The 23,838-nt window shown below is 50.6% G+C and overlaps 1 protein-coding gene across 1 annotated transcript; it reads right to left on the bottom strand.

Annotated features, from left to right (window-relative positions):
* Positions 1 to 1,181: 1,181 nt before the first annotated feature.
* Positions 1,182 to 22,972, bottom strand: LOC148591746 (ras GTPase-activating protein nGAP-like). Its single transcript, XM_088536995.1, has 18 exons — positions 22,880 to 22,972; positions 22,343 to 22,481; positions 21,919 to 22,025; positions 20,394 to 20,503; positions 17,315 to 17,468; positions 16,038 to 16,136; positions 15,174 to 15,728; positions 13,123 to 13,267; positions 11,620 to 11,764; positions 10,527 to 10,763; positions 9,642 to 9,843; positions 6,842 to 7,175; positions 5,251 to 5,470; positions 4,651 to 4,759; positions 3,328 to 3,401; positions 2,007 to 2,214; positions 1,742 to 1,802; positions 1,182 to 1,231 (listed from the first exon to the last, which is right to left on the bottom strand). Exons 1-18 carry the CDS (start codon positions 22,970 to 22,972, stop codon positions 1,182 to 1,184), a joined length of 3,042 nt encoding a protein of 1,013 aa, XP_088393121.1.
* Between the last annotated feature and the right edge of the window lie 866 nt (positions 22,973 to 23,838).

The following is a 23,838-nucleotide window of genomic DNA, read 5'->3' on the forward strand; positions in this document are numbered from 1 at the left end:
TGCTCTGGGCAGCTCCTGCCTTCTCCCCACGGCAGGGAGCTCGCAGCTTGCGCTGCTGCGCCCTGGGCCCTCCGCACAGGGGCGGCCCCTTGGCCAGCCCAGCTCCTCTGGGCCAGCGCTCACACGCAGCGCTAAGCTCTGCCTCGAGCTCCTGGCAGAGGGAATGGCGGGCAGCCCAGGATAGGGAAAGGCTGGGAAAGGCTGTTGGCAGCCCGAGGACTTGGGTGTCACACAAATGCAGCAGAGCAAATGGGCCCTCCACAGGAAAGCCCAGAGTGCCCACGGAGCAGGAGGACCTGCCTTGGTGATGTGGTCCCTGTCCGTGTGGCTGCAGAGGGACAGAGCAGCCTCCATGATGGTCCCCAGCACAGGGCTGTTCCTGACAGGAGGCAATTTCTGCAGCAGCTCCTGAGGGGAGACTGCACACACCCCCTTCCTGCCATCCCTGAGTGTGTCCCAGCCCTGATGGGCCCTGTGCTCACCCAGGGGCTGGGGCACTCAGCTCTGCATCTCACAGCCTCGTGTCCCTGACACCCAAGAGCTGCCCTTTGCCCATGGCCTGGGCACTGAGGGGACTTGTTGTCTCAGGCCTCTGAGAGCGTCAGGGCTGCCCCGCACTAGGGCTGTGGCCCCTTCCCCTTTGGGCATCCCCTGAGCCACGTTCCAAGGGAAATCCTAGAGGGAGCTTTTTGCTGGTGCTCCCCTGGAGCCTGAGAAGACGGCTCTGCACAGACATAGCTGCAGCGGGGATGCTTTTGTGCCTGAGCTCCCTGGGAAACAACACACAACACCCAAAGAATGGCACAGGAATATGTCCTTAAACAGCAACATCAACAATGAAAACAACAATAAAGACAGTAATATCAACAATATCAACAATAAAAGAAACAGCAACACTAATATCAACAATAACAACAGCACAAAGAGTAGGTAAGTGCTGAGAGCCCTGATGAACTGGGCCTTCCTTGCAGCCTCCAGCGTGAAGAGAGCCTTGGCTTGCAAGGGAAAGGAGGTGTTGGCCCTCACAGGGCTCTGCAGGCCCCCAGCAGCTCGACTGGGCTGTGCAGGGGCAGTCGGTAACTCGGGGGCTGCTCCAGCTGCTTCTCTCCAAGCTGCTGTTCCTGGGCAGGTCCCCGTGCCTCCTGCCTTCCCCTGGGCAGGGACTGCATGAAACGTGCAGCTCAGGAGAGCCTTGGAAACCTGATGGCCTCCACAGAGGCTTCCTGTGGCCCTGGGAAAAGAGAGGAAGGCAAGCGGTGAGAAACGCTGCGGGGCCTGTTGAGCAGGCTCATTTCAGGTTGCTTCCCTCTAGCTGGGCAAGCTGTGAGGGGCCCTGTAGGGCAAGGAGGTGACACCGTGGAGCCCAGGCCCCCAGAGGAGGCTGAGAGCTGCTGAGGCTCAGAGCAAGGCGGCTGCAAGGGGGACGCGTGCAGGGGCCACAGGAAGGCTGGCCGAGGGACCAGCAGTGCGTGAGGAAGGGCTGCCCTGCTGCAGCCCTGACAAGCCAGAGACAGCAGCGCTGCGGCTGCCTGAGCGGAGGTGCCGAGCTCCTGGAGCCCTTGGAGAGGCTGGCCAGAGCTTTGGGCCTTGTGGTCCCGCTGGAACGGAGGGAGGGCTGGCGCCTCTCCAGGGCAGCGGGGAAGCCCCCGCCGCAGGGGCTCGACCCGAGGGACCCGGCTCCCCCAGCAGCCCCAAGGGGAGGGCGGTTCTGCGCGGGCTCTTTGCAGTGGACACAACTTACCCGCCGGCCTCCTGAAGCGCTCCCTGGGGCTGGAGGTGCACGCCCACTGCCACCAGCGAGCCTGCCGAGGAAGAGAAGCGTCAGAAGGAGCTCGTGTGGCTTCCGTGGGGCAGGCAGCTTTGGGGGTGCAGGAGGCAGTGGCCCCTGGCCTGGATGGGAGGCCACTGAGCGCCCACTGCTTCTCCTTGCCCTTTGTGGCCTGCCCAGAGCTCTTGTTCCCCATGGCCCCTGCTTGCTCCCAGCCCCACAAGGCAGCACTTCCTACCTGCTCTTCCTTGGTGCCCTCTGTTTCCACTAGGAAAACGCACTGCGCGCCACCCTGCCCAATGGCTGGGATCCTCCGGATGTGGCGGGGATGGGGGCTGTTGCGCAGCTCGGGGAGCCTTTCTGGTGGCTTGGGGGTGCGTGTCTCTGCCTCCAGGTCATTTCGTGGCTCTCTCTCCCGATGGAAGATGCGGGAGAAGGTGTCCATGCTGCAAGAGAGCAGAGAGAGCCCCGAGGTTGTGCACTGGGCAGCAGTGTCCTTGCTGAGAGCTGCCCCGGGCACCTGGCAGGGCCCCAGAGGCCGCCAGGCCCTGGGCGGCAGCAGCAGCCTGGGCTGGCATTGGCCTCCCGGCTGCCTGCTGAGCTTGCCCCAGCTGGGCGTGCAAGTGCTCCCCGACGCAGCGTGCGGCTGGCCCTGGAGCAGGGCTGTGCGAGAGCTGCCAGGGGCTTTTTGCCCTCCACGGAAAGGGTCAGCATGGGGCAGGTGCACGTGGGCACGGGCAGCTCCCTTGGCAGGGCCCGGGACACTGCTCAAGGGCAGCTGGTGGCCAAGGGGTGGCCCAGGCAGCTCCTGGCTGCAGCTGCCCCTCCACAGAGGCTGAAGTGGCGGCTCAGCCCGGGGCGTCTGGGGCTCTGGGGGCCGGGAGGCTGCGCGAGGGCAGCGCCCTGTGCTGGGTGCGCAGCACGAGCAGCGCTCACCTGTCCTGGGGAGCCCCCAGCTTCCTCCTGCGCTGCCCGCACTGCTCCAGGCTCTGGTAGTCGGGCGCACGCAGCAGGGGAGGTGCCGGGCGCCGCGCAAGCGTGCGCGGCCCGTTTCTGGCGGGCTCGGGGAGCGCCTGGGACGCATCCCTGGCACTGCTGCCCGCAGCACGGCCTGGCCTCCGCACGTGCGCCATGCTGCCGCCGTGGCCAGGAGGCGCAGACTGGCGGGCGCCGCGAGCCAGGGCGACAGCACAGCAGCCCCTCCGTTGTAGTTGCCCCGTGCCCTCCTGTCTGGGCAGGCTCCAGCCCCTGCAGATGCAGCTGCCACACGAGGCCTGGAGCTGGTTGTGCTGGGCTTGCCTCAGCCACTGCCATGGGGCAGCTTTTGGGATGCCCTCTGTTTCCACCAGGAAAAGGCACTGCGCGCTGTCCTGCCCAATTAATGCAATGTAGTTCCTTTTTCACCACTGAAGTTGCTAGTAATGAAGCAACCAAAAATCCACTGCCTAAGATAGGATTTCAGTCCAAGAAGTCTTTCAGCTTCAGAAAAAAAAAAAAAAGAAAGAAAAAGGCTTTGTCTTGTACAGAGCGTCAGAGCCGAGACCAGTTCTCCGCGTTGCCACGGATTGTCGCCCTCTGCCTCCACATCCCAGCTTTTCCCAGGAATGTGGAAGGCTTCAGGAACGGGCGGCTCCTGTAGCAGGGAGGCAGAGCTTGGGACCGCAGCCCTGCACCCCGCGGCTCTCCCCATCCAGGTCCTGGCGCCCGGACACGCGATTGGGGACTCGCTCTGCCCAGGGGCTGCCCGGCCTCGGCGCCCGTCACCCGAAACGTTGACCGGCGCTGCCTGGTGCTCCCCCACCACCCCCAGCTACACAAAATCCAACTTCATGGCACAGAACAGCATTTTGAATCAGCACAGGTTCAAGAGGTTTAAACTGTTTAAAGTTATTTTGTATTCTTTGTAGGAATATCCATAAAAGATCTCAAAGGTATCTGTGTCTGTACATATACAAGAACCTTCAAAAATTATTCACAGAACAAAAATAAATCTTCTTTAGAACAAACCCAGGCAATGAAATGCAGAGATGGATCTCACAGACCACACAGTCCAGTGCTACTAGCATAAAAATACAGCTTAAAAAACAGGTTTGTTACTTCTTTAAGGTGTTCTTTGCTGAAACGTGTAATCCTCTTAAAAGATCATCTATTAAAAAATCATGCAGTTGGAGCGATTAAAAAGCCCAGCAACAGGAAAGGTGATCCCTAAACACAAAATTCGCCCACATTAACAGGCAGATATAAAATCAGCCTCAGGTTGTGTTGCCTAAGTTCTGCTCTCTGGAATCAGCAAGGGCACAGCAGACACATCACGACCCCACATGACACATTCACATGCATCACACCCGTTGGGTCCCACTTTCCACAAGTGACTTGTGTTGACCGGGTGTTGTCCTGGCCTGGTGGCCAAGCGGGCTGACACGGAGAGTCAGATGAGGTGAAATGCTACACAAGCGAGATGGGGCAAGCTCCATGGCAAGCGTGCCATTCCCTTGCCATTCCGAGCCATGGTTGAGCGTGCACAGCTGGGCTGCATGCACATGGCCACTGACCTATGCTGCTAAGAAGCACAGCTGCTCCAGAGCTGCCAGGCCCACGCTTGGAGCAGTGTCCACACAATGCCCCACTGCTCCTTCACCACTTGGGTTCTCCTCAAGTAGAAAAGTCCTGTGATTTTGACTTTTCAAAGCCTGCTCTCAGACAGTAGGGTGTTTATTGTACAAAACTCCCAATTCTCTCCTAGGAGGCAGTAAGTCATGTGTGCAACACCATGGCCAGTACTGCCTTGGGAGCTAGATCATAACATTGGGACAGGAAGATAGGGAAGAATGATGGGTTCTAGGCACAGGGCACTCAGCTCCGGGAAATCCTGAGCTCCTTACCTGCGCATCAGTGATTTTCTGCTTCGCATCAATGATTTTCTGCTTCACATCAATGATGGCTTGCATCTCAGCATGATCCTTTTTCAGCTCCTCTTCAACTGCCATGAGTCTGATGTGCAAAAAGAGAGAATTAGGACAGTTTAAAACTATTCCTGGGTGTTTTGGCTGCTCTGGGGATGTTGCTTTGACTTCTCCGGTTGTCCTCTTTTCTGCAAGAAGTCTGTTGCATTCAAGAAAGGTTATCGATCCTTCTCACAGCCCCAACTGCCTGAATTTATTATATTCAAAGTGGGCATTGCCAATAATCTAACTGTCCTGTAAAACCACCCCATGAGTACAGTTTTCAAACAAAGCAAATGGACCAGTTAGAGGTATAGCAGAGACTGGGGTTAGAAATTCCTAAATCTTTTTGTCTGCTCTCCTGACAATCTAAAGCAAGTCTCAACACTCATATCTCAGTTTTCTCATCTCTAAGGCAGGAGTGGTGTCAGTCCAGGAATATCAAGCCCACACAACTGCTCTCTTTATTGTCAAGGATAAATGTGACAAGGGGGAGCTTCCTGCTCTCCATGTTCTGCAGACTTTGCAGCCAAGTCTCACCTGCTGATGATGCTCTTCATCTGGCTGTCTTTCTCCTCTTGCTGCCGGTGTAGCCTCTCCTCCCTGTCTTCCAGCCTGGACTTGTACTCCACGAGCAGCTTCTGCATCTGCTCCTCCTGCACGAGGAGGCGCAGCTTGTACTTCTCCAGCCGGGGGCTGGACACCTTCAGGCGCTCCTTCAGCTTCGCTATCTCCTGCACGTACTGTGCAGAGCAGGAAAGAATCAGATGCAAAGGAGAAAGGAACCCATCGGATTATTATGTTCGGCTGCTGCTGAGAGAAAGCCACCGTTCACTTTCATTAAAACTAAATTGATGGGAGCAAAGGAAATGACAAGCAGACAACTGTGGGCAACCACAAAGGAGTACGGAGGCTCCCACTGAGCATTAGGTTATTCCCACACTGTGGAATGTCTTCCTGTAGCCCAGTTTAAGCCCTCAAATAGCTCTGACATGGCTCCTCAGTCCTGCCTGGTAACAATCCCACTTACTCCAGACCCAAGGAGTTCCCAGCCACAAGCTGCTAATGGTGCTCAGCTGTAAACAGATGTCCTAGGGTGACCAAACTTGTGAAAGGGACCCAAATAACTCATTTCTCAGGACCTGAGGAACATGAAACCAATTGTTCCAGGCTGAAGGCAGGGCCCATCACTCACTACATATAGTCTGCAAATTTACTTGGCTGAGGTTTGTTTTTTCCACCTACCACCTCTGGATAAGCACTTGTGCAATAGTACAATGAATCTCAGCACATTCCACTTCAGGTTTGGTTCATTCACCTTTCCTAAATTGTTTCTGTTGCCACTTCTTGTCCACCAAATATTCTCCTCTTTTCATCCCACCCTCTCAGAATACAAAACCTCTTATTTGGAAAAAAAATCTTTATTTGGGAAAAAAGTCAAAAAGTCACATCTACTTTGGGAAATAAACACACTTTAAAAAGTGCTTCTCAGGAGATGACGGACATTTCTGGCTAGCCTTGAAATACTCCACCATCTAGATGACAGACATTTGCCTTAGGTGAAGTCCAAGAAAAAATCCAAATGCAGCTGCTGATCAAGATTGAGCTGTGGATTGAACACTGTGGAGTAAAAAGGAATTTGGTTATTTTTTAACTGAGCCGCATCCCTACGAGATCTGTCCCAGAGAAGCTTCTCTACCTCATTTAACCCCCCCGCCAACTTCCTCGCTCTGAAAGACTCAAGGAACCAGACTTCCTTTTATGAGCTCTTAGTGTTTCAAGTTGCAACACACTCTTCCTTAATTACCACTTACCTCTGAACATTAGGCTTGATTCAAGAAGTGCTTCACAGTTATTTTTCACAGGTGAAATGCAAACCATTCCCACCAATTCCCCCATCTCTCACACCCTTCTCTTCCCAGCAAGATTTTGGAACATTTCAGACCCCATTTAACCCTTCCCCAGCTCTATATTATTGCATATGTCTAAAAATTCAACAGGAGCTATCTGAAAGCTCCTGTAAGTCGAGGCAGCTTGGAGGGACGGCATTTCCAATGGGAGCTACACCTGACGGTGCAGAAGCTTGGCACAGGCCACCCTGTGCAAGATCTCTGGTGTTTCTGCCACCTACCAGCTTTTTGCTTCACATGAATCACTCCTACGATGTGGGAAGGTTCAAGCAACAAGGCATTCACCACTGCCTGGGCGCTCTGAAGTGAACCCTCCTCATCCCCCATCTCCCCTCCAGCTCCGGCCGTGACCAACCTGTCAGTGGGGTCCTCAAATATCTTCTGAAGCCCTGAGGAGAGACTGCCACTGATGCTGGGACTAGAACTGTGCTCAGGGAAATGTCTCAGCTGCTGTTGAATGGGCGTAGGGTTGGTCAGGGACTTGGTGATGTCCGCAAGAATGCGAGGCAGAGGTCCCAGCTTTGCCACGGTCGCCTGTAGGAAGGAATTTTCACCCTAATTGGACAACAAGCACCGCGACACCCGCCAGGTTTTGGATAACGATGCCCAGAGGCGGAGGGGTGGAGGTGGAAGGAAGGAGGGTGGGTGGTTGTGTGCGGGTGTGCCCGGACCGGGAGGCAGTGTTACGGAGCAGCGTAATCACGGTGACAATAGGGATGGAGGAGACCAACGGGGTGCAGCAGACATTGAGGAAAGAAAAGGAAATAGAAAAGAAATTAGGATTGATCCCCCAAAACAAAACAAAAACAAAAAATCATGCTCAACAAAACCAAACTGTGGCCATTCCAATGCAAAACTATCATGCAAAGCAAAATAAAGCCAGGCTGGGTGAGGTCAAAGTGAAAACTACAGTTCTACTCATTAAGGGGGGTTTAGAGGCTACAGATTCAGCTAGCGGGAGGGAACTTTCCAGGCAAAGGGAGTCATGTGGTAAAAGAAATGCATGCCAACAGACAAGGGATGCGGCATTTGAGGGTCATGAGAGACTTGAGAGGGTTGAGGGAGGTGGGGAAAGGAAGGTTTTCATTTCAGAAGCCTTTGGGCTTGGCATGCTACGCTGATGCCGTCTCCTGCAGCAAACGGTTATCAAAATCTAAGGCGCTCCTCCCTTCTTAAAAGCAACTGCATGAAAACACCAGTGACCCTCATTCCAACACTGCCATGGAAGGTGGGATTAAATGCTTGGCTTCAGGTTTACTCCTGCCCTAGCCTGGTGCTGGCCAGGCTGAGCACGGCAGCAGCCCGAAGGGGAAGCTGCTCCTTTGGATTCTTTATTTTTCCCCTCTCTGGGTCAAGACTGGTTGTAGCAGCTACACGGTGCTGCTTGCTCCCGTGCCCGAAGCAGGAGACAAAAGCGGTACAGACTTAATGCTGAAGTAAAACTCCCTCAAAGACATTCCTCTTTTCAAAGATGTCCTTATTTTCCCCTTGAGCAAGGATCCGGTCACTCCAGAGAGAGGTCTCTTTACAGAAGCTTTCTTACAGAGCATCTCCTGCTCTATTAAGATCTGTGAGGTTACTTGTCTCCTCAATTCCCACTCACTACCCACAGTAGAACAGCACTGCAGTGTAACTTTATCCCTTAGTTCTCTTTATAGCAATCCACTATGCCAGCTCCCAGGGGCCTGCTAGGATAGATCCATACATCTAACCTACAGAAAGGACAAAGCACATCTGCTTTAAAGCTTTACATCTGGCTCCTTCCCCTCCCAGCTGCCCGAGACATTTAGGACGTTTTCGTTTGGAGAGCAGTACCCATTTGCCCTGCAGAAACTGGATTTCCCTTGACCTGATGGCCTGAGCAGCTGGAGGAAGGTGGCACAGTTTGTGGCACTGACGGATTTACCCCAACTTATGGAAATGGTGGAACTGGTCTTTTACATGCTCCCTTTGCCTGTTTTTCCGCGCTTGCTGAGCTGTCTTTATAACAAAGATTTTATTGTCTGTGACACCAGGAGTGCAAACTCTGCGCATGTGTATGACGGAAACAGATAAACAAGACCACAAACTGAGATTAATATACATTATCCTTCTGAGTCAAGGAAATTTAGATTTACTCTGATGCACAAAGCTCAGCGCCTTCTTTTAGATAATGTGCTGTGAGAAAACAAATATCCAACAAATCATGATCTTGACAGACCCTTCTAGCAACAAAAATCATTAGCAGCACATTGCAAGTCACCTCAGCTCTCCAGTTGCAAAAGACACGAAATACAAACAAAATAATGCAGCTCCAGAAGTGCAAATATGGAACAGTTTTAAGTACTTTCAGGAAAAAAAAAATGCTGACATGGAGCTCAGCTTCTCTGAGTCTTGTCAGCTTTACTTTTTAACAAACAAGGTTTTAATGATTTGGGGTCTTGCAGGGAATGTAGCTGGGGAAGAACAACCCAGACTCTGCTCTTGTGCAGTTCAATGGTCCCAGTGCTCAGAGCTGCAGCCGAGTGTCTCCCATGGCAAGCAGGGAGTGCAGCTCTGGCAAGGGCCCCTCTAAGCTAAAAGCTAATGCAAACATCACAGAAATGGACGAATCTCAGCGGGTTTGGTCCTGGTCTTCCAGGAGAGCAGTTCTGCCTGGCCAGGACGTGACTTCAGCCCAAGCTGGGCAGGGGAGGGTCCAGCCAGGTGCCTCAACTTGCATCCAAAAGAGCCTCCCCCCAACATTTCCATTTCCCAGCCAAGCACTCGAGTGCTGCCCTCTCTACCTGATTTGGGTGTCTGCACCAGGAATGGGGCCCAGCCGCCCCCAGCAGCCGCCCCGGGGCCTCCTGGAGCCGGCGGGGCCGCAGCGGGAGCGCGAGGGGACCGTTGGGCAACGGCCCTATCGCACATTCCTCTCCCAAGCTGCTGGGCACTCTCTCCCCAGCGCGGCTCCGGCTGCTCCCCTGATGTCTCCTCGTGTTTACGGTCGCTACGCTACAATCGCCGCGTTCGCCCTCCCAGGCCTCCGCTCCGCTTTACCTCATCAAGCTGGGAAACAACCTCGCACAAGAGGGAATGCAGAACAGAGAGCTCTCTGCCCGCGTCGATGTAGCCCTCAAATCCGGGCATGTTGGAGAAGCTCTCTGGATTAGAAATCTCGAGGAGAAAACGCTTCATTCCTCCCCACTCATGTTCCAGAAAGCCATTCATGAAGGCCATGTACTCTTCCTTGTTACCAAACCTGCAAGAAAGGGGAGGGAAAACTCAGTCAACAACCACCACAAAAAAGCACAAGGGTAAAATAACTGTCTGAAAACACTTCGTGGTTATCTTTTGACTTGCCTTTCTGAAAAGGTGTCTGGGAAGGGGAGAAAACGGGCAATTTAAGAGATTCCCTGCTTTCTCGGCTTGGTTAAATACGAGTAACTCGCCACTCATACTGTCAACAAGGGGGTTGGTAACATCTCTTCCCTCCCACAGACTTGGTTTCTCTTCAGCACCTTCCCTGCACCCCTTTCCCTAACGGAGAAGTGCCCCTGGACCTACATTCAGCTGGGAACCTGGGAGGTGGAAGGGGGAAAAAAAAAAACATGATCCTTGGCAGGAATAGCACTTTTTTTTTTTTTTTTTAATAGCATAAAACAGGCACACACAGGCATGCTAAACCATTAACCTCTTCTTGCTTTTCTCCTGTGTCCCTCTACTGAATTCAGTGCAGCTCCAGTCTGTATTCAAATTGACTCTGCCTAACTCAGCTCTGGGCTGTTCCAAAGAGAACGGAGGAAATTTCTTCCTTTCTAAAGTCTGTTCCAATTTGCCCAAGAATCAGCAGTCTGCAAAAGTGACCACTAGGCAGGGCTCTCCTTACTTGACCTCATTTGCACCCCTAGAAGCAGAGATTTCGAGGTCATCACCACCACCTACTTAGCAAAATTGGCCAGATTCTGAACCACTTTAGCAGTAAGCGTGAGGGTGCGGGATGTCCGGTCGTCAGGATACTCCTGCATGAGGTTGAAGAGGCTGGGGGACATGATAGCAGGACTCAGGAAGCGCAGGAAGAGTGAGGCGCTGATCAGGCGCTCGCTGATGTCCTCCTTGCCCCTGCTCAGGCACTGCTGCTTCCACGATGCAAACACCTCCTTCAGCTCCCGAGGGAACACGCTGAAAAACAGCAAGCAGAGACACAAAACCGTGTGGGCAATGACAGGCAGAAAGTCAAAATGGTGACCAATCGCTTGAAATAATTAACTGTGAGAAATCATCCTTGACTTATATTTTCACTCCACCTCTTTAGGCCAGAAAATATCATTAGACATCTATTCTTAGATCACCATTTAATCTGGTGATTCTTAAGTACTAGTTAAATCATCCCTTGTTCAAACATGTGAAATGAAGCTGTTTTCAGACTCACCGATGTGCAGACTAAAAACCACCACGACCACGCTGGAACAGAGTGCTCCAGATATTTAAAACAAACTGGATCAAAATGAACTATATAACTCTATATGAACTATAATTGAAATTTGTATTTTGCTTGTAAAGCTCTTCCACGGCTTTGCATATACTTTGCCCTGAAGCAGAAAGGACATTTTTTTTCCAAGGACACTCAGTAGCAGAGATTAATAAAAATCTTTCGGCCAGTGTGATTTCCCACACTTTTTGGTTTTACCATTCTAAGGGGGCTGAGACAGAGTTGTCTCTACATACCAAACCCACTTTTTATTCTGAGCTCCCGCTGTCTTTTCCCTTAACTCCCTCCTTGTTCAGGCACAACTCACTATCTGTCCCCTGCAGTGGATTTCAGCAGAAGCTCCCGCTGGAACCCCCTGGTTTAGGCAGAAAAGTCACCCACGATATTGCACCCCAGGTAATAAGGCAGTGAGAAAAGGAAACAAGGCAGTCTCAGAAGATAGATGGCTACTTCCTAGCATGACTGCTGGCTTCACATCCTCAGAAGAGGAATTCACACCTTCCACTCAAAAGAGCTGTGAGGGAGAAGGAGGAGAGAGCGCCTCACCAGTAGGAATTGATGATCTTGCAGAAGGCCAGCTCGCAGCACTTTCTCAGGTTGCTCTGATGGTCTGCTAATTCACTGGGTGAGCACTTGCTGGGATCCACTTCACAGTTTTCATCTGACTCATACAGAGCTTTGATGAACTCTCCTGGACACAGGGAAGAGGATGACAGACCACAGTCACTAGAGGAACAGCCTCCCTGACGCACCTTTCAATCCTGCTTGTGCCTTTCCGGAGCAACCTTGCTGCCTTGCGACATGGCCTCCAGACACCAGACCTTGGTGGCCTGGCTCCTCTGGCTCTCCCAGAGGAATGAGGCTTTGCTACTCATCCTCAGGCCTTCCCCAGGAAATGCACTTGACAGTGACGTTTATTTTTATTATCTCTAAACTCGTCCTCCTTACATTTCAAATCTGGCTCAGGAATAAGACTAATACTCCAGCATGGGATAAATCCTGCTTGTTTTCTCAGTTTCTTACAGGAACATCTCACAATACCTCTGTCGTCTGCATCTTCCAAAGCCCTTTGCGTTTCTGTAGTCCTTGGACACACATTCCAAAAAGGATGAGGTTTCTTTTGCTTAATATATTTAAATGCACCATTCACCTTTTTTTTTTTTTTTGTACATATGCTAAGAAATGTTTTTTAAACTGCTGCTGTTCACCAGACAAAACCTTCATTCATTTGTTTAATGCTTCAGTGTCTTCCGAGTTCACCTCCTGCCATGACCTTGCCAGCTCCGAGCTAACACCCCAAGGCTTGTTCGTGCAAAGGGGTTTTGCTTTTCGACCTCTGTTTTCTTCAAAAGCCTTAACCAACCATCAAGCCCATCCAAGCTAAAGCCAGCAGTGTTCTTGCAAGCAAATCAGCTGCCACATTTTCTTAAACTGCTTTGCTTGGGTCCAAAAACTTCCTGCTGAGGCCATCTAGATCACTTACTTGCTAAACCATCAGCATCACTTCTGTGGGTGAGCTCTGTTTTAACTGTTGCTTCCTGGGTTATGTTTTTCCCTTAAATGTCTTTGAAAGACATTCTTTGTGGTCCACGAGGCTCTTTATTAATCGTGTATTGAGACGCTCTCGCAGATAAAATAAACAGCTCACACCAACGTAATGTCACTAACTCTTGCAAAGAGCACGGCATAGGAGTGAACTGCCTAGCGACACTCAGCACGTGATGAAGAATGAGAGGGATATATTGTCACGAGCAGCCTTGCCCTGGGCACCAGACAGGCTGCACGACTGATGGCGTATCTCCATCTCCAACACTTGTGATTTACAGTCTTATCACTCAGCACCAATGTTCCAGACCACGGGATAAAAGCCATTAATTTTCATTCCTGCTTCACCACTACAGCCGTGGTCCTTGGATGGGTCATCTCCCAGATCCCAGCACACAGAGTCCAGTCCAGTTCCTTGACTTATTGTTCTCTGCAACTGGATTAGCCCTTGCAATACCAAAAAAAAAAAAAAAAAAAAAAAGAGACAGGATGGCACTTTCTTACCTAGTGCATCGTGAAGATACTTTTGCCCTACCAATTTTAGGTATTCCTCAACAGCTTTGGTAGCAAGTGTGTTCTCCCTGAAGATCAAGATATCGTGCTCCCCACAACGATCTATCTCAGACATCACCAAATCTGTCAAGAAGTCCTGAAGAAAAAAGTAACATGGGCAGAGGTTATTCTAACTGGACTCGGTCACGCTAGGCAGAAGCCAAGGAGGAAGGATAAACACAGGAGCAAGAAGATCACTGAAATACCTGTCTAGCTTTGGACATGGGGTGCCAAGGACTGCTTTTCACGCTGAACACAGACAAACTATACATTTAAAAACCCAAGATGGAAGTTAGGAATCAATTCTTGCAGCTCAGCAAAATTTAATTAAGAAGAACGGCTTACAACAACTTAATTCACAAAATGAAAACAGCTCTGGACTTGGAACAAAACGTTGGCATACTTGCTGTGGATCTACATGGCATGGAAGTAACAATCGAGTTTCATCACTGTGAAAAACCACTTAATACAGGGCTTAGTCCTATAGTAATATCTCTTTCCTCAGGTGATAAGTGCTTATGAGCCAAAGACACTCGGCACATCACAAGAAACACTCAGTACTTAACGAATCTCCAGGACAGGAGCTGTATTTTTGTCCGAGGTTTTTTACTTTTCCAAAGAAAAAAATACCCACGATCCTAAATTACGACTAAATGATAACTGTGACTTGCTAGTGCTGCTCCAAACATTAATGTCCTCCAAAGAGCACTGCAGCGAGGCATCCTAGCCCTACTGATTATACAAAACTAGTGTATCAGTACAAAATATTCAGAACAAACTAGGGCAAATATTCAGAACAAATTAGCTATTGCTTTCTGATGAAATTTGACAAAAATATTTTCACATGGTGCAGGCTGGGGCCATGCAGCTCTATCAGCACCACCACAGTGTGAGCTGCAAAGGTTCCTTGGTAGCTGTAGGCTGTGGCAGCCCAAACTGCTCAACGTGTCTAGAAAAGAGACCTTCAAAAATACTGTGGCACTGCAAAGACAAACTGATCACATTAACGTGCCTACTCCTTGCAGCTAGCACTGCAGGAATCCAAGGGCTGCTTTCCAAAAGCATTTTAGTACCATCCTAGAGCAGTTATCCCAGCTAGCAACTTCCCTGGATTCGAGAAACAGCGCGGTGAGGAACAAGCTCTTATCGAGAGAGCCCCCCTTCAGAGGGACACGTCAGGGCGGGCAGGGTACACGACTACGGGCACACGAGAGGCTGTTTCACAGCAGCTGAGTGGGGCTGTCACCTGGATGCTGCCGACGGCTGCTCTTCCACATCTCAAACCCTCACACTTGTGTTTGGGGGTGCGTAACTCACTCCGCCGGCTACAGCTGGGCACCCCTCTCACACACCCAGCTTGGCAGGAGCAGCCAGGTAAATCGATGCCTTTTAATACTTCTAAAAATTGTCTAAGCCCTACAGGACATTTTCACGCACTTTTTTCCAGTGTGCACAGAGAATTCCTGATAACATCCCTGGGGCAGCTGGGATCAACACTAACTGAGCACAGCTTCTGTAAAAGCTGTTCAAACCCTGACCAAATCAAGGCTGGAAGTGATTAACTGATTCAGCCTGAGCCAACAATGGCAGTTCAGCCCATCACAGGCATTTCTGGAAGTTACTTTCTAGCTTATTTCTCTCTTAAGATTCCTAAACACTCAAGCACTCAGAACAGTCCCCAATGCTCAGAGCAACATAAGGTTGGATGGTCCCTCCTACTTCCTCCTCTTCACTTGGCACAGAGTATCTTCAATCTTGGCATCAACCAGGGCACTTGCTTGTTGGTAAGACACCCATCCACATGCATTTGCCCTCAAATTGTCCTCAAAGGTATTTTCTAGACCCTTTTCCTAGCTTTCTATCCCGTATCCAGAAATGCCACAGGCACCTTCTGCTGCTGCGTGCGGTCAGGCCAGCCCAGGCTTCCTACTTTCTGCAGCCCCAGAGACACCCGCTGTGAGCAGCAAGAGGGAGTCACTTGGACAGGGGCCGCCTGCTCTCACCTTTGCTCTCCCTGTGCTCTGCAGGATGTGCACCAAAGCACCAGCCATCTCCTCCTTTTTCCTGATGCTGATCACTGGTTCGAGCACGGAGCACAGCGTAGTGTAGTTGCTGGTAACAAACTCTGCAAATTCTTTGTATTGCTCCATGGGCAAGATGGTTATGGTCTGGTAATGGGACTTGATCCGAATGGAAGGTCCCCCTGCTTTCCCTTTCTTGGGTGTAGGTGTGCTCACTGGGTACCATTTTTCCATAAACGGGTGACCAGTTACGCTGGCCACGGGAATGTTGACCAAGCCCACATAGTTGTTCTTGTCCTTTTTCTTGTTCTTCTCTACATCCTTGTAGAGGTGAACTGTGATGCTTTGAAGAGGCGGGAGGCTGTAGAACTCAAAGTGCTCTCCCCAGAAAATGTTGTCAGCTTTTGTTTTGCTGGTGGTGCGGGCGAAGAGAGTGTCATCAAGGCACAGCTCACAGAAGTACTTTTTCTTAGGGGTCAGGTCCTTTGCCTCCATGATCCAAAGACGAAGCACATTCTCAGCTCGACGGCAGTTGTCCTGCATGGAAGAAAGATCTCAGCTTTGATTCAGAATCTCTAGGAAATTGAACATTTTCTGTCCTAAAGCAGAAGCAAATTGCTGTCTACTGCATGTCAAAGGTAGGGACTAGAACATTTTTCTTCTCAGAAAGCTCCCAGGGAGGCAGCATGCCAACTCCAGAGCTGACCTACCATATGTTTACCCACAAAAAATTCGACTTCCTTTCACTCAGCTCTGAAATCCTTTTTCCTTTTGCCAGCGCTGTACTGCCCATTAAGCCATGGAGCTCCATGTCCATTGCTTCCTTATTTCTGCAATTTCCATTACCTTATTTGGCTGCACTGCTCTGCGTACATTTTCCATCCACTTGTCTCTCTCTGCTGCTGAGGAACAGCTGAAACATTTACTGCCAGTGGAGCAGGTTACCTGCAATACATAAGTGATAACCTGAGATCAAGAAAGTCCAGAAGATGTGGACAATCCTGCAAAAAGTAAAGATGACAGCTAGGAATGTTTGAGAAACAGGGAGTAAATATGAAAAAGGCAGGAAAGCATTAGAAGATCCCAGAAAGCAGAGATGGAGAGGCCTACAGAAAGCAGAGAAAAAAAAAGTCAGTTCAAATTAATATCAAACTAAAAGGAAACATATGAAGGGCCAAAGGTTCATCTTAAAAGACTCTTAAGCATCTTACAATACATCTGGCTATAATCAGCCAGTCAATTATTTTTTACACTTGTTAATTGATCCATAGCTATGAAATGCTTGCAGTTTTCCCCAGAAAATCCCAGGGACCGGATGATTTGGTCACGAACAGCGGAAGGACAGAACTAGCAGTGTATTGACACAATGCAAAACTCCCTGGAAATGGTGACTTCAGGGAGCTAATGCCAAGTGAGCAGGAAGAGCTCCTGGCCAAGGCTCAGAGAAGAGCCTGCTACCCGCTGGCTTTCTGCAGAGCTTTAGACACAGGCAAAGGACTCAGCTGAAGCCACATTGACTCTCCCCTGCCACAGCCGCTCGCGACGGCCTTGGGCGCATCCAGCACACGTTCAGTCAGTGCTGCCCTTGCAGGGAAATGACTGTGCGAGCACAAACAGCCTGTTCTGGAGGCAGCCCGGCTTGAAAAGCAAAGAAGAGCTTTGCTCCCCGCTGCCCGGTGCAATGGAAATGTGCTCAGCTGCCAAAGCTTCTCCTCAAGCAACCTGGGAAGGGGCTGAGCTGCTGCAAGATGCTTCACACTGGAAATGACATTTCTCAGTTATGGTATATTTTCAAGTGAATTTAGGTGACAGGAGGAAAATCCAGCTTACTAGCTATAGCTACGCTTAGGGTGTACATACACGTGCTGACTACAAATGCCTAGAGACTTCCCAAGGTAAGAGATGTTCAATTAGAAGATGCAGTAATTGAGAATGTTTTCTCTTTGCTGACTGGCTGAAGCCATCAGGACTTGGGGATCTCATGCCAATTCGGCAGACCTCAGGAGAACATGTGTTCCCGGTTTGCTCTCCAGCTGCCTCATCACAGGCCAGCATGCTCTAATACATAAGTACTCAAACTGACTGACAGCATATAATCTGCTGGGTGTATGGAAAGTGCTCACCTCAAAGCAGAAGTCTTGTCCAAGGATGCTGCTGTGAAGCGGTTTGACAAAGACTTTTTCTTCTGCCCCAAGATCCAAGGTCTCCACCGCGCTGCCCGGGCTCAGTAAAGACGCATGGGAACGGGACTCTTTCAGCTTTGGCAATCCACGTGACCTGAAGAACAACAATGGGAAAAGGAAACGTTATTTTTCTGACCATTTCTAAGAGATGTGGCAACATCCCGCAGAAAGCTACTACTTGTTGGTGTTTCTTCAACTAGGGAAATGTTTGCTAACAGCAAAAAGCACACTTATATCTCTAAATCTCTAAACCAACGCAAAATGGTAGCTGCTCTTGTTAGAGCAACAATACCCCCTGCAAGATACAATTTTTTTTCTTAAGTTATAGAGTCTTTGACCTAAAATCAAACACAATAATTTCTGCTTTATGGCGCTCAAGTCATTTAGCTATACTGAAGTTTTGCAATTAATGCTTCCCCTTTTCTTCCTCCCCATGTCTCCACTACTCACTCTTAGCCCCCAGCCCGACACCTGCAGCTCTTCTCTCTTTTAGCTGACCAGCCCCTACGTCCCTTGGCTTGGGCAGGGTCACCTCCACAACACCCTTGTGGACTAGCGTGGGCTCCTCTTTGTCCCTAGAAATACCCCTCCCTCCTCTATGCATTTTGGAACCAACTACCCAAGGCACTGAAAATTTTTCTGTATTCTCCCAATTCGATTTTATGGTGACATTTGTGTGCAGTAGGAAGCTCTGCTGTCAACAGCCCAGTAAACAGGTGATGGCATCTTTACCTTGGGCCCTTCTTCCCCAGGGCCAACACCGAGCTGATAAGCTACACTAAAGACACAATACTTTTAGGCCTAAACTAATGCTTTCATTTCTGAAAACAAACTACAGGTGAACTGAATTTTGCCCCAGCAGCATGCGAAAAACAACATGAGGACAGCCTCGATTTCCTTCTCAACCTCACAGGGCTTTGCTTTATAGAGCTACACAATAGTTTCTTTGAAGGCAGGGCTCCATGTTTGTCAGAGCAAGAAAAGGTAGATGTTATCAGTCACCCTGGCCCTGGAAGCCTGAACAGAACTCCATGAAGCCTCAGGCTTTCCAACAGAAGGTACCTATGAGGTTGAGCAGTGACTAGACACTTCCCTTCTCCAAGCAGGACCCATCAGTGCTCTTGACCCTCATGATCCTGCAGCACGAGGTTTCACCAACCCAGCAGTCAAGCCTGGCACAAGGCTCATGCTTTTGAGCTGTGCTGCTCATTCGCACAAAAGTTTCTCTCCAAAGAAAGCTCCTCTCGGCTTCTTCCTGCTCTGCTGCTCTCCAAGGATGTTCCTTTTCCGCGCTGCGTGCCCTCCGCTTGCTTCGGCGGACACACGGCCGAAAGCAGGAGGATCACGTGGACACTAGTCCTTATCCAGGGTTCTCTGCACCGCTGGCTTTCCAGGTCGCTCCTTTCCAAATCCCAGGGTGGGCCCTGCCACCCTGTTCATTTGCCTCCTGGATCCTTGTTTTTAAATCTGCACACAGGAGACTTGGAGGACAAAGGGAACAGAGCAGTGCCGTGCCGTGCCAGCCCCCGTGGATGGAGTTTTATGCTTCACACACAACTGGAGAAAACCCACGTGCCACTCAGGTCTAGCTGACAATTCATGCCCACGCTGGCAGGCAGTAGAGGAAGATCCATTTTTGAAGAGAGGAGAGGGCTTTGTCGTGGAGCAGATCATGCATCAAAGCAAAGTAATAGTGACTCATTGTAAATGTGCTTATTGACCTTCCTAAAACAGTATCCTTTCCACTGGAAAAGGATGCCTCATCAGCCCACATTTACCAGGAGTGCCATGTTATGGAAACACTTATGTCTTTACATTATTTATGGCAGAGATTTTTGCATCACAAAACTTGAAAGAAAGCTGGCGACAGAAGTCACTAAAAGCAAAAAGTACTTTACCACAGGGTAACCTTATTTAATATGGTTATGCTCACTGCACTGTTTCGTACAGCCAAGTTGCAGCTTCCTGAAAATAGGGATTTATAACAAAACTTCACTCCAAACGGACCGCATGACATTGCCACGACTAAAGGAACAGCATCAGCCACCATCGGCGAGCAGCAGCCGTCCGCTCCCTAGCTCCTCACGTCAACAAGACCTCCAACACCCACAGCCATCTCCACAATTTTATGGCACTGCTTTCAGATGGAGAAGACAGAATCATCGATTGAAACGGCACAGCATGACAGGCTCAGCTAATGAATTCTGCTCAGCTAAGGGAGAAGCAAAAATGCACTAAGCAGCAGAAGGGCAGAGAGCTCTTAAGTACAGGGCAACCTATTTTTCACTCTGTCTGATACTCCTGCTGAGCTACTGCGGAATAAAATGCACTGTAAGGCTTAATGAAGACAATTAAGACACTTTACAAATAGTTAGGAAAAAGCAGCTTTTACCTGCCTCTTATATAATCCATTTCCAGCCCAAAGTTCCAGCAAAAGAGACACAAGCAAGAATTTACCACAAGGAGCTCTTAGATGGATAGAATTAAGTTCCTTATTGAGTTCTCTCATTTTCTGAGAAATAGATGCTCTGTTCACTGTAGGACTCCACCCTGTAGCAGCTACACAACTACGGCCTTAGCCAGGCCCCTTCGCGTGCCGGAGCGGCACCGCGTGTCCTCGGGGCTGGCCAGGGCTGCGCACTCCGACCTGCCTGCACCAGCAGCCCCGGGGCAACTGCGTGCAGGCAAAGGGCACTAAAACCACCCAATCCAGTGGTTTTCTATCATGAAATCTAAGGCCCAGTGTTTACTTGCAGGGATGCTGAAGATGAAAAAGGTATTTGACTGCAGATGCTTAACCTGACCTTTTTTGTCAACTGTTAAGAGTAGTTAAAGGTTTCAGCCTTGTGTTGGTGCTGCCTCGCATATTCTAACATATCAGTCAGTCCCAAACACACCCATCTGACAGCTGGCAATAAAATCCTTCCCTCACTTACCTCTCTGGGCTTGTGCTCAGCAATACTCACGCTGTAGGTGCACTCTGTGGGTGACATCACCTGGGAGATGCTCTGACTCTTACCTGTCATCGGCGTTGTGCAGAGTAGGGAGACGGAAACTCATGTTCCTGTCCAGTTTTGACTGGCTCTTTGTCCTCTTCACGGAGCCTTTCAGACGTTTACTGAAGAGGCCCTAAAACGAGAAGTCACAGCAGTGAAGCAGGGAACCTCTTGCACCAGGAACAAATCAATCAGGGCAGTGTCACTGTATCCACACTCAGTGATTCCCACTGGCCGCCGTGAGGGATCTGCTGAATTGGGATTCCCCGGAGCAGAAAGAGGGGCAGGACAGGATTGTTGATGACCGTTCCCCTGCATGACAGCTCTGAATTGCAACAAGCGGCACTGCTCATGTTACAGGTGAACTTCAGTGAACTCCAATTACTACTCAAAAGACTCAAAAATTAAACAAACAACCCCCCTCCGCTATTAGCAAGCAGTAGTCTTGGGTACTCAGTATTTGACCCTATGCTCCCCTCCACACACCATGTTTTTAGTTTTTGGATTAAGACTAGAAGATGCCTTGTGTCCATTGCATCCAAGCTCTCTTTTTGGACTGGGATACAACCAGCCGTACCAAAAAACAGGCAGTTTCAAAACTCTCACTATCCAGACTTGAAAATCTCTGAAGATTTCAGTATAGTGACTTCAGATACTTGTCCAGGTGCTGTTTTGAAGCAAAACTCAACCCAAAATCTACCCAGGACCTAAACATATTACATGTCCAGCTAACCTGCCTTCTAAACAACTGCTGCTGGGCTGCTGGTACCACCGCCTGCACCTCCTCCTCCGAGCCCGCGCTCCGCAGGCCACGAGGACAGGGAGCCACGTGTTCCCCTGGCAGCGCCGCTGCAGCTCCAGCTGCTGACGGGCAGCGCCAGGCACCTCCGCGCGCGGGGAAGTCACGGCTGTTTCCAGCAGGCATCGCTCCACCCTGCGCCACAGCCCCGCGCGGGGCTTGGAAGACAACACGCATTTTAAACCATATTGCATCAGCTCCTTCCAGGGCTTGCAGGCACACGCGTTTGCGCCTTCCTCAGCACGATCCGAGCAAACAGAGAGCTCCTTAATCCAGTAGGATTCAGCAGCACTTGAGGGGTGGAATCAGCTCTCCCCCTCCGCAGAGCAGCTCCACGGAGCCACCATGGGTGCCCCTTCCTTTACCCCCTTCATTAAGAACATTACAGGCTCAGCAAAAATAACATGCCATCACCAACCTAGAGGAACTATTCTCCTAGCCAAAAATTGAATATAGAATGCAAACCCCGGCAGCAACTTCAGAAGTATTTATATAGGTTGCTGCCCATGTTAATGCTGATGTGTCACTATTTGCAGCCTTAGATCCATCCAGGAGAAAAAAGCAAACTACAGATCTCCCAGAAATATTACCCGTAATATACAGCAGCAGGTACCAAAAACACCTGAAAAAATGGAAATACTAACTAAATACTCTTTCCTCCTCAGAGCCTGTTTATACATTATGGTATTTCAACCTCCACCTCCAGTTCGATGGGAAAATTTGCTCCCCTGCAGGAAAGCCGGACTCACCGGCACTTTGAAAGGAGACGTGTTCGCTGCATCCACGGAGTTGGTCTTCTCTGACGTGCTGGTCCCCGAGATGCTCTGTCTGCAAGGAGACCTCTCTGCCGGGACCTCTGAGAGAGAAGAGGAGGGAGGTGAGTGGGCGCAGGAGGGCTCTGCGCCGCACCGCGCGGGCGCCCCGACATAGTTTCGAGTGCATTAAAACACTGCCCAATTCCTCCATCTCTGATTTACTCACTAAATTACAACGACATTTCCACCTGCAGCCTCAAGGTTATGAATCCCACTTGCTCATGGGCGGTAAGCAGTTAAAATAAAAAAACACTGGTGCAGATCAATACCTGGTGGTATTTATGATTCAATTGCTGTTTGTTCGCTACTATTCCAAAAACTTTATATTATTATGAGCTTTCTTCAGGGATGGCGTTACCCGCGATGCCCTGGCACGTGGGGTTTGGATGGTGCCGGAGCCAGGACACGCAGCCCCCGCGGGCGCCGGAGGACAAGATGGAGCATCGCGGCGGGTAAGCAAGCCGGCCCTGCAGCGCGGCGCTGCGGCTCCAGGCTGCCTGTTAATTAGGGAAATAAGGAGCAAAAGAAACCACAAGTCTTCAAGTCTTATGAGTAGTTGACCTAGCAGATGCTGAGCGTGCCGACAGTTTTTGAGCTTTCCTACAAGCTTTGAGAATGAACGCTAAGGAGCTGGGGGCAACTGCAGTATTAGGCCTGGAGTTGAAACCAGTCTGGGGCAGCGTGACAGATTTGGGCTGAAGAGCCCCCGTGGTGCCCCGCAGCAGCTCACCCCCATAACGGTGCTGTGGGGCTGCCCGCTGCGGGGACGCCGCCGAGCCCGGGGAGCCGCTGCCCGCACAGGGGTACCCGAGCCCCGCTCCCCCGCCGCGGGCGCGCAGGACGCAGCGCGAGCAGCACCTCTGGATGCAGAGCTGGCATAAAGCTCCGGTCGCACCCTCCTGCGCCGCGAGACACGGCCCCGGCGCAGGGGACGCAGTGTGAACAGCAAGCAGCAGCACACGATGCAGCGCTGCAGGGAAGCTCCCATCGCGCCCTCGGCGTCGCGCTCCTCAGCGCAGCGGGTGGGAGCATGAAGACAAGCGCCCGGTCGCGCTGGGAACCCGCGGGACACGCAGGTGCGCGGCGCTGCGGACTGGCGGCGCCTTGTGACATCACGACAACAACGGTTCCGAGCTGCACAAAACGCAGGGCCATTCCCTGGTTCCCAGGGTTCCAAACAACAGGCTGAAACTACAGCTCCTCAAAGGCAGCCCTAGGACCCGCGACAGCGCTCAGCGGCTTCACTCCCCTCCCATCACCATCCTCTGCCCCGACCACTCATCTCTGCTCCTGAACATTCAAGTTATGTTTTTCGCTCACAGTTAAATTCCCATTTGACCCACAACACGCATTGGATTCCCAGAAGAGAAATGGATCTTATAAACCAGTAGAAAGGATTATAAAGGATTACATGCCCTTATTACCCTGCTGCCAGTTGTAGGAAGAGTCTCGAGTGCCCCTTCTCCCTACAGCAAGTGCAGACTTTCATTAGAGGTCTAGGAAGAGGAAAAAATGGAGAGCAGGAGAAATGTTAATTATTCTCAGGAGAAAATCTGCACTTCTTTTGTTCATTTCTGCACAATCCTTCTCTTGCACAGCTCTACACCCTTCCCTGCTCTAAAACTCACTTTTCCTGCCTAGCCGCTAGGACATACTCAGATTTCAGGTCACACACCCTATTTAATACGTTGTGGTGGTTTGGATGGCACAAGTATGGATGTGTATGTTTGGAGGGCACAAGTTTGCAAAGCTGCAACAGGCGCCCCGTACTTGGTTTGCACCCGGGATGACAACACGAGCACATTCAAAACACTTGAGCCACGTGAGACAACAGTGTTACTCTGCAGCAGCTCT

Source organism: Tinamus guttatus, unplaced genomic scaffold (genome assembly GCF_059628265.1).
Source record: "Tinamus guttatus ecotype Peru unplaced genomic scaffold, ASM5962826v1 Tinamus_guttatus_pri_ptg000712l, whole genome shotgun sequence".
NCBI lineage: Eukaryota > Metazoa > Chordata > Aves > Tinamiformes > Tinamidae > Tinamus > Tinamus guttatus.